Raw genomic sequence first — 10,716 nt, 5'->3', positions numbered from 1 at the left:
GGGTTGAGCACAAACGACGGGAATAAAAGCACAAACAAGCACAAACGAAGCACAAACGACTGTAAAAATTTGAAGTCGAAAGTCCGAGGTGGGGGGGCTGGGGACATGCAGCTGATTTGATATCAGATGTAACTTCTTCAAATGATGGTTTCTTCATAACTGATAAAAATGATATATGTACATATATTATTTAGTATCATTAATTATTACTATATAAATTAAAAAACTACTAAATTATATAAATGAAAATAGTACTTTTTATTTTTTTCGGTGATGGTGACCAGCCAGGCTGTAGTTCAGCTTCAAAAAGTTGTTCAATTTTTTTTTGCGGTGAATTAATTTTTTGATTTTTGCTGTACATATTATCATCACAGTCAGACTCTTCTACATCATAAATTTAATAAGTAGTTAAACATTACATATTGTTTAATTAGTTTATATATATACACATATACATATAAATATATAAAAACAAATGTTTAAATTTACCTGAATATACAGGAATAGATGAAATTGATTGAGCTGGTGAATTTGAAACATCAATTGATTTAAGTAAAAAATTGTCATCATCAGTAGAAAAATCTGAACGGTATCTAGCTTCTTCAGCTTTATCTCTAGCTTCTGTTAAAGATTCTATAAAAAAAATATTTAAGTATAGGTAAATAGATACATTAACATACTACATTATGAATAATTTTCATTTTTTTTTTTTTTTTTTTTTTTTTTTTTTTTATGAGTAGCTATTTAGTAATTTAAGAATAGTATTAATATAATTTATAGTTATATCAATTAATTAATAATTTATATCTAATTAATTTTTTTTTTATAAATATTGGTAAACACATATAATTGGTAAAATACTAAATAGCGTATACCCATCACATGACATTTGGAAAATGCTGTATTGCTGTTAGTAATATATAATTATGAGTCATACTTATTCCTTTCACGAGTACTCTTGCTTTCAAGTATGTAAAATCAAAATCATTAGGCTTATGTTTATTTTGAATATATTTCGATACACAATTTTGATTTGTGGGCCAAGCACACAAATCACCTTTGACCCAATCACTTGGTACGGCTTCAACACTTTCGTCGTCATAAAAATGTACTGCAGAATATGTTGGAAACATCTTTAGTCCAAATTGTTAACCTTTATTTTTTAAATAATACAAATCATGAATAGAAAAAAAATTTGATCGTAAAATTATACAATAATATCTTAGGCGAATAAATATAGTTAATTATTTTTTATTATTATTATACATTTGTAGGTATACAGAGTAATTAATGATGTAATACAGGAAAAGCAACTCTCAAAGTTTGGGTTGTGTTTAATAACATATACTTTTTAAATTTTAAACTGCAAATATTAATTGAATAGTAATTAGATGATAAATTATCAACAACAGCAATACCTAATTTAAGACTATTCAATGGTTTTTCATAAAATGGTTTAATGTGATCAAATATATTTATTATAAAAACACTTTCATTATTATTTTTACTTAATATATTTATTACTTTACAAATTACGAGTTTATCTTGCTTTATAAATCCTATGTAACAGTTTGAGATTGATTGAATATTAATTTTTATATCATTAATTATGGCAGATTTAAATTGAAGTCCATCAAAACCTTCTAATAATGGACCATCATTATGTGATGTTTTAAATTCAATTTTATTTTGTGACTGAGATACTGGAATATTAGGTTCACAAAATGTTAAATACTCTGTATATCGTTTAACAACTTGTTCCAATGGTTTTTCTGATTTTCTAACCATTTTTTTTAGATTTTTTAAATAGTTTTCAAATGGAAAACATGAACATTTGTCAAGTGGACCATATTTTTTAAAATCATCTACAACATGTAACAAACCATGGACATTGTGTGATATGAATTGATTTCCATAAAGTTTTCCAAATTTTTTAACAAAATATGTTAGCACTCTGCCACAAAAGTTTATTAATTCATTATTTTTAATATAAGGATCCAAAAGTATTCTAAAGCAAACGTTTAAGCAAATAAAATGAGAATAACATTCATCAGTTAGTATAGACTTTAAAACTACAGGACCTGTATAGAGGAGAAAAAGTCTAAACTCAGTAGCTTTCCATCTTGCTACTTCTGTTAAACTTCTAGGAACTCTAGAAAAATCACAAGTAATGAATGGCTTAAGTGATAAGAGATGATTTGAAATTATGGTGGCATTTTTACTTTGTAAACGAACAGACAATGGTGCATTTTTAAATTACCTAACCATAAAAAAATTAGTTTTTTCACTACACCTAAACATACCAAATGCATGTAATCCAAGGGGAAACTATTAATTATATCAATGTGTGGTACTTTGGTAATTAATGACATTGTATCAGTTACATGATATTCTTCATTTAAACGAAGTAAAAAATCATTATGTGTTCGTTTAGTAAATGTTGTATTAGGAAAACAAACTCTATTTTCTAAATAAACACCTTCAGTTGTGCATTTTGAGCATGAAAAAAAACCTGTGTGGCCCTTAGTTTTCAAAACAAAACTTTTGGCTGGGGCATCGCAACAAAAACCATATGCATACACAAATTTTTTATTAGGTGATATTTTCATACTACCATTTTTTGACAATTCTATAAGTTCATCAACCAAATCTTTTAAAAACAAATTACTGTCTTTTGGTTTATCTTTTCCCCAATACAAACCAATTAAAAAAACAATAGGGTAACTGACAAATTTACTTTCAACACTTCCTAAAATCGGCCAAAAACAACTTGATGAACTTTTTGTGAGGGGCAATCCGTCAATCCCGATAAATATGTTAATATTTTCTTCTGTAAAATTTAAACTATTACTTAAAGCTTTAAGACCATTTTCAACTCCGAAATGATAATAAATTCCAGGATGTACAGATTGAATTTCAGTTTGAATGTTTATTTTAGATACGTTGGTTTTAAGAACAGTTCTAGCATCTGCTGGGAATTCACTAAAACATTTGTGTTGTTTTAAAACTTTTAACAGTGCTGATAAAGCTACATTAGTTATATTATATGTAACGGCCCATTGAACAATTTTGTTGATAATACAATTTTTATTGTCGTTAAAAAAATTAAAAAAACTACCTGGAGCTTCATTATCACTATTTATGTCATCATCAGATTCAGATATGTTTAATTGCAAGTCATTAACTACTGGCCAATTTAAATACGAACCTACTGTGTCAGGAATTTCTTCTGATGTGCTGGGAACATTTGTTGTATTTATGTCATAAGAACTACCTGAAGTTTCATTTGGAATTTCATGCAAATGGGTATTATTAATATATCTATCAAATTGACTAAATTGAGAATTGGATTCAATTTCATCCACCCTATAAAGATCTACCACTTCAACTTCTTCTAAAAACCTACGCCTTTTTGTAGATTTACTTATTGTTTGATGAGACATTATACTATATAGATATCTACCTAATAATATAATAGTATACCACCTACTAAAATAACAATATTATATTCTATAAATTTTAAAAGACTGCTGTAAAAAATTTTTAGTTTTACAATAAGTAGGTACCTCCGTCTGTAAATGTATAATCTGGCAATATAGGTATCGCTGTATAATATATTTAACAGTTAATTGATTACAAATTAGGTTGAATGGAAGCTATTAGTGGCTGTAGTGGAAGGCGCAATATTGAATGTTGAAATAACTATACCTATGAACAATAATTTAAATAAAAATGTAATTAGATATACACTTAAAGTCAACAATGTTTTAAACAATTATACTTACGTCGACTCAAACACGAGGATTTTATAATATGCACACGCGAGTATCTATTATAACCCCGATTATAACCGTATTGTACCCGAGTACCAGCAACCTGCAGCTATATGCGTACGAGACAAACACGTCTTAAAACAACGCAAGAATACAAAGCGTTAGACGATGTAAAATGTGTAAGGTAAACTGGAGCACGACTACCGAAACACGGAGTATGGAACGAGTACCAGCAACCAGCTATATGCGTACGAGACAAACACTTTAAACGACGCGATGAAAGACGAGAGCGCAAAGCGTAAAATGTGGAATAGAAAATATCAATAAATATAGCTTGGCATTTTGCTTGTTATAATAATGGTCACGATTATTATAAAGATTTACTATAAAATAATTGGTATATGTATATCTTTAATTGTGGAGTGTGGACCGTGGTTATAGTCAATACTGCAGCAGTAATGTACGGGCATTTCTAAAAATAGTCTGATAAATCCAACACACAGATATATAGATATATATATATACAGCGGCCGACAACAACAACCTTATCGTAGTTGCAGTGTGTGGTATTATCAGCTGTATATCACGACCAGGAGGCCGAATTCTTATCATCTTATTTATTATTTTTATCGTCCAACGATTTCGCTAATTCGTTTTTTTGACAATTTCATTTTTTATTAAAATAACTAATAACATTTATTTCGAAATTGCTTTAATTGTTCCAAAACCCAAGCAATCACTGATGCAATAGTCCAATAGTGTATACTGCAGTGGTGTTTTGGAGGGTATACGCGGGTATACGACGTATACCCGCGAACCATCTTGGTGATTTAGCGTATACTTTATAAAAGTAACACCAATACGTACGTATACGCTCGTATACCTACTTCATAAATAGAAAAAAAATCCACAGGGCATACGTTAATTTTTAGAAAATTTGTTATTGGTAGGTTTCTAATAACATTGACAATTGATTATTATTTATAGCTATCGATTATCGTCTAGCTAGAATTGTAGATAGCATTTGATGTCTGAAACAAAAATTATTTACAAATATTTATTTGACAATCATATTTTAATATCTTTTAAAACATACTTAGGTAAAGATTGTACCTACTTCAAATATTTTAACATAGTGAGTTTCGTTTTCATAGTTTTCTGGTTCACATTCATTGGATTTCCAAAGTTGTATTTGATCACTTTCATGTGATGGACTTTGGATGGCTTTCATCTCCATGGACATTAAAAACTTTTGAACTTAATTAGTTTAATTGACACTTGAAATAACTTAGCTTTTTACAGTTAAATTAAAAAATAATCTATCATGTTAAAAAATGTTGTATTTTTTTATTTGTATGTAAATATAATTATAAAAAATAGAAATAATCCAACTATACTATATTATAACACAAAAATGTCTGTTATTTTTCTTGATAAGACAATTAAATATATAGATATATTTTAGTATATTAGATAGGCATAAAGCCATAAAGTATACACAGTAACATTATTATACTAATAAATCAGTCACTCTTTAAGTGATCTTATAGGTGATCTATTGATCTATGATTATTTTGTATATATTATTTGTAAATATGTATAATGTAATTATCTGTACAGCCTACAGTTTTGTATAAATTGATATTGTAAAACGTTAATTTGAAAGTCAATCCAATATTACCAATGGTATAATTAGTAAAAACATTTATATTAAAATTACAGTACCTATTTACCATGATTATTGTTGTGCTATTTATCTACATAAAATACCTAAATCCTAACTCAGTCAACTCAAACTTTAATTTCAACATCATATATAATATATATATATATATATATATATATATTTGTATTGTATAATTCTTATTTATTATTAATGTAATATTTTACGTTTTGGCAATTTGACATTATGTACATTAGTACTATATTTTATGTTACTGCCAGTACACACTACACACTAAACAATAGCAAGAATATTGCTTCAACAAGAAGAAATAAAATGTGTTTATGACAGAATATTAGGTAATCATTTAAAAAATATTAAAAGTTGCACAACCTATATTTGTCGAACTAGTTTGATAAAGGTGGTAATTAAACAATATTTAATTAACTTTTTTAACTGAGTTAAACATTTTCTTAAAACTAAAATTTTAGTATTGAATATATTGTTTATTAACTATTTATCAACTTAACTTAAATATTTTTTCTCATCAACTTACCCCCTTTTTGATATAATGACAGCATTTGATAAGGTTTTTGTCTACAAAAGTTATTACTACAAAATAATATTATACTGAGACTGACTTTGGAGATCTCTATTATATACTCTATATAGGTAGTTTATAGGAACCTAGTATACACTAACCCACTACAATGTACAAATATAATATTAATTTAAAAAATGTAATTAATTAGTCTTATATCCAATACCTATATATAATATATATATATACTAGCTGTCCCGACACGGCGTTGCCCGCGTATTAGTTTGTTTTTTGGCATTTTCGTGGCCATGTATTAGTGTTATATTATTATTACTTATTATGTACCAATGAGAAAATAATTTTTTTTTTTTTTTATTTGTAGTTTATTAGTGGTTTTGGAGATCATAGCGTAAAGTAAACTATTGAGTATGTCAAATCAATATTCATATAATGTCACTAATAATAACCTTCGGGATTAAGGATAGAACATATAGTCTGCAATGAATGAGTAAATTACAAAGTTATTTATTGATAATATAAACAAATATAAATAACATAAATAAAACCACGAACGTCTAACTCCAAAAGTGCGAATAAGAAATAAAATGTTGTACTTACTTCAGTTTAGGATTACCATATTGTATTTGGCAAAAACCGGGACAAACTTTTTTAAATTTTTTTTTGATTAACTGATTTTACAATATATTATACCTATTTTGTGTGCATTTTGCACGTTCTATGTTTTTTTGTTTTTCATTCAACTTGTTATTATTTTTATCATAGCAACATTATTATGGTTTTTTCTGTCTTTTCATCAAATGCCTAATATAAAAGACATACATAAATTATTGAAGTCTCATTCCGGGACAAAACGCTGTCCCGAAACACATTATCGGGACACCGGGACGCCATACTCAAAACCGGTACTGTCCCGGCAAAACCGGGACGTATGGCAACCCTACTTCAGTTAAATAGTTTGAGGTCTTCAATAGAAACGTCACTACACTTACACTTCACTGAATAATACTGATGAATACGTCGTACCGAACTTCGCATTTTATACCTTTGAAGATTGAAATTTCTAGTACGACGGTTTAGGGAACATTTTATACGACATCACTCAAACACTGTGGATCTTTCTCGAAAATTCAATAACTTTCTTTATTACAATAATTGCAATGCAAAAATATTGAGGGCCTTAATCGAAATAAAAACTATCCTATATATTATGGAGATAAGTACATACTAATAGCTAATAAAAAAAAAAAAAAAATTATGGAGATAATTCTCGGAACAATTCATATCTACACGCCGCCGACGATAAAACACACACAATAGAAAAAAGGCCAATTTACAGATAGATACTATCGCTGACGGTCACAGGAAAACCCAAAATACACCATGCAATAATACAAATTTATTAAAAAGTTAATTTAAATATTTAATTTATTAAAAAATTTGAAATAAAAACTATCCTATCTTTTAAGTTGGACCAAATTACACACGGTGTAAAAAATTTCATCAAAATCGGTCCAGTAATTTCGGAGTTTATCGCGAACATACATCGTGACACGAAATTTTTATATATATAGATATATATATATATATATATATATATATATTTATATATATATATATATAATACCTATATTAATAATATAGATATATATATATTTATATTCAATATATATAAATATTAAATTTAAATCATTTCTTAACATTAATTAACTATACATTTAAATTTGAAATAAAACATTTGTTTTTCAATCAAAATTTAATACAAATTAAACATTTAAATTAATTATAGTATATTTGTAAATTTCTCAATGTTGAATAATTATTTATCCTGGTATGTTTAATAAATTATAAATTTTAACTTTATGAAAACTTAAAATTTTCATTGAAAATTAAATATTTTTTGTACAATGTTTATAAAAAATTATGCAATGTTTTGAAACTAAACCTAATAAATTAAATATATATTCAATATTGCATTAACTTTTAAATTAAATATTTGTATTCAAATTAAAATCAAACATGTATACAATATTTATGATTGACAAATGCTGTGTGGGCTGCAGCAACAGGTATCGCAACAACAGAGGGAGGTGCAAGAAAATCAGCAACAGGTGCTGTTGGACCAGCCACAGCAGGGCAAGGATAAGAAGCAGCAACAAAAACCCCCAATAGCGGTAACAACAACTGGAACAGAGTCCACCGCTACAGTACCGTAATCAGCGACAACTGCGAGATACACATCAGGAGAGCCAAGTTGGAACCTGGACCGATGTGGTCAGGAGAAAGCCATCCACAAAGAAAGCTATAAACAAGAATGTCGCCGACGTGATACCATCATCAGGGCCAGCTACGGGCCCTCCACTGGCTACTAGGCAGCAATGAGTTAGAACGCGTCCACTCGTTATAATGGTAGATATTGCAAACAGCAATGACTACCCTGCGCTTGTGAAACGTATTAAAGACGGTATGGATTGCAACATCGTTGGAAACAGTATTACAGGTATGAAGCAAGCCAAGAACGGCGGATTACTCCTGGAAGAACGAAGGGATGTTGCATCTGTGGAGACCTTAAGGGCTGAGGTAGCCAAATCAGCGGGACAAGATGCCAGCGTTAGGTTGCTTCAGCAAAACACTATGCTCTAAATCAGGGACATCGATGCATGAACAAGTAAAGAGGACATCGCGGACTCCATTGAAAGGGAGACTGTCGTCGATAAATCGATTATTTATGTAGTCAGTCTGAGAGCTCCCTATGGAGGCACTCAGACAGCATTGGTGCTCCTGCCTATTAGCCAGGCACGTGTTATAGTCGACAAAGGCCAACCGAAGATCAGTGTCGTGAGCTGCAGGGTACGGCAAGTGGTAAGGAGTGCGAGATGCTTTAGATGCCTGGCTTATGGTTATGACTCCAAGTCATGTCAGGGTATGGATCGTAGTGCAAATTGTAAGCGTTGCGGTAAAACAGGGCACAAGGCCAAGGACTGCGTAGCAGAAGCGGACGAAGCAACGGTGTTTAGGTCAGTGTTAGCAAAGGAGTCTCAAGAGGCACATTCGCAACTGAAATTTTAAACTTTATACAAGTAAACCTTAACAAGGCGAGAGCGGCCCAAGCCCTCCTGTCGCAAATGATGTACGAACACAAGGCCGATGTGGCCATCATTAGCGAGCCAAATAAAATACCAGACAACGACATTTGGTACGGTAGCACCGACGACTCATGCTGTCTCCTCTTGTTAAAGGACGTCGAGGTGATGAACAGCGGGCTAGGGGAAGGATATGTGTGGGTGGATTTTCTGTCTTGCAGAGTATATAGCTGCTATTTTTCTCCGAGCAATAAACATTCTTTGATAGATTACTGAGCTTACCTTAGTAACTTGAGCGACTGCATTCACCAGGGACCCAGAGAGGTCATTGTGGCAGGAGACTTCAACGCACATTCTCTAAGTTGGGGCTCTCCTTCGATGTATGCCAAAAGTGATTTACAGACATGGCGAACTCGCTCGGGCTCAGTGATAAATCAGGGTCGAGCACCCACATTTGAGCGCCGCGGACAAGAGTCCCACATTATTGTGACTTTTGCCTCGTCGTCGGTCTCCAGGAAGATTCAAGACTGGCGAGTGCTAGATGAGGACATCGCTAGCGATCACCACCCAATCTTCTTCAGTACACAGATGATAGTGCAACCGACAAACACCCAGAAGTAAGAGTGTTTTTGTATGTTCTGAGTCCATAATTTTTTCCATTACAGGGAGATTCAAAATATTTGACCGACGGCACCACGGTAAACTTTTTCGTTTTTCCCTGTAATTCCAAAAATGCAAAAATGTCATAGCACGGTAATTTCACCAAATTTAGGTAGAAAGTCCGTCTCAGATTTTTCGTTTTTCCCTTCTACACAAATTCGCACAAAACTTTTTCGTAAATTATGGACTCAGTATGACACTTTTTTCACGATTTTGGACTCAGTATGACACTTTTTAATTTATAAACTATAATTTAGGAAAAATTAAAACACCATTTATGAATTCATTATTCAAGTAGTTTATTTTGTAATCAACCCAATATCAATTGGTCAAGCTTTTTAACTATAAAATAACAATAGTAAAAAATAATAAATTAATATTAAACTAGAATTCATAGAGTTTAAACAAGTTTTCTTCTCTCGTTAATGGAACATACTCAACAATACGGTCATGAATTAAAAAACAATATGCAGTGACTCCTACAAAACTATCCGATGATTCGAGTTCTAAAGTAACATCAACGGTTGACGCCGTTCCTGTATCGTTCTGTTTTGAAGTATCTATGACTATAATCGGTGCATGCTTACAAAACTCAGTCGGACGTAATATTGGATTTCGTTCCCCTTTCTCATAATAAGATTCTTGAAATGATGCATACATATCGTAAAGTAATGTAAAATTATTCTTATCAAAATCAAGGTTTAAATTATCATACGGGTATATGTTTGAATTTAAAATCACTTTAACGTTCGTCAATTTACAATTATCAAAAAAACTACACTCTTTTTCAAGTGTGTTCTTTCGCCCTTTTTGTAATCCAATTATTACGTAACGTAGTTTTTCCAATTTTGATGCAGTTTTCAAATTCCACACTACATTTTTAGAATTACCAAGTTCCGGATACTCAAAAGTTTCAAACGATCTAAATGGTATATATAAACTTTTTTCTTTCTCAATAATTTTCATTATTTTTAATCG

General features: G+C 30.4%; 3 protein-coding genes across 3 annotated transcripts; 1 reads left to right on the top strand and 2 right to left on the bottom strand.

Moving 5' to 3' along the window:
* Positions 1-109: 109 nt before the first annotated feature.
* LOC112681021 lies at positions 110-4,223 on the bottom strand (the record flags this gene model as incomplete). Its single annotated transcript, XM_025551290.1, has 6 exons — positions 3,786-4,223; positions 3,567-3,708; positions 938-1,153; positions 490-633; positions 256-384; positions 110-159 (listed from the first exon to the last, which is right to left on the bottom strand). Coding segments are annotated over exons 3-6 (519 nt in total), but the record flags the coding sequence as incomplete, so codon positions are not given.
* A 4,178-nt stretch (positions 4,224-8,401) lies between these two features.
* On the top strand, positions 8,402-9,064 carry LOC112681020. Its single transcript, XM_025551289.1, has 2 exons — positions 8,402-8,610; positions 8,665-9,064. The coding sequence occupies exons 1-2, from the start codon at positions 8,402-8,404 to the stop codon at positions 9,062-9,064; spliced, it is 609 nt and encodes a 202-aa protein (XP_025407074.1).
* A 1,058-nt stretch (positions 9,065-10,122) lies between these two features.
* LOC112681019 lies at positions 10,123-10,704 on the bottom strand. The gene has a single exon (XM_025551288.1). It carries the CDS (start codon positions 10,702-10,704, stop codon positions 10,123-10,125), a length of 582 nt encoding a protein of 193 aa, XP_025407073.1.
* Between the last annotated feature and the right edge of the window lie 12 nt (positions 10,705-10,716).

Source organism: Sipha flava, unplaced genomic scaffold (genome assembly GCF_003268045.1).
Source record: "Sipha flava isolate LNK unplaced genomic scaffold, YSA_version1 18400_pilon_pilon, whole genome shotgun sequence".
Lineage (NCBI taxonomy): Eukaryota > Metazoa > Arthropoda > Insecta > Hemiptera > Aphididae > Sipha > Sipha flava.
This window is presented reverse-complemented; position numbering and strand designations above follow the sequence as displayed.

What these genes read in the sequence shown, in the direction of transcription:
- LOC112681019 (XM_025551288.1), bottom strand. Translation starts at nt 10,704, where the DNA reads ATGAAAATTATTGAGAAAGAAAAAAGTTTATATATACCATTTAGATCG.
- LOC112681020 (XM_025551289.1), top strand. Translation starts at nt 8,402, where the DNA reads ATGGTAGATATTGCAAACAGCAATGACTACCCTGCGCTTGTGAAACGT. An exon ending in GGACAAGATGCCAGCGTTAG is followed by an intron (nt 8,611 to 8,664) that starts GTTGCTTCAGCA and finishes TGCATGAACAAG; the next exon opens with TAAAGAGGACATCGCGGACT.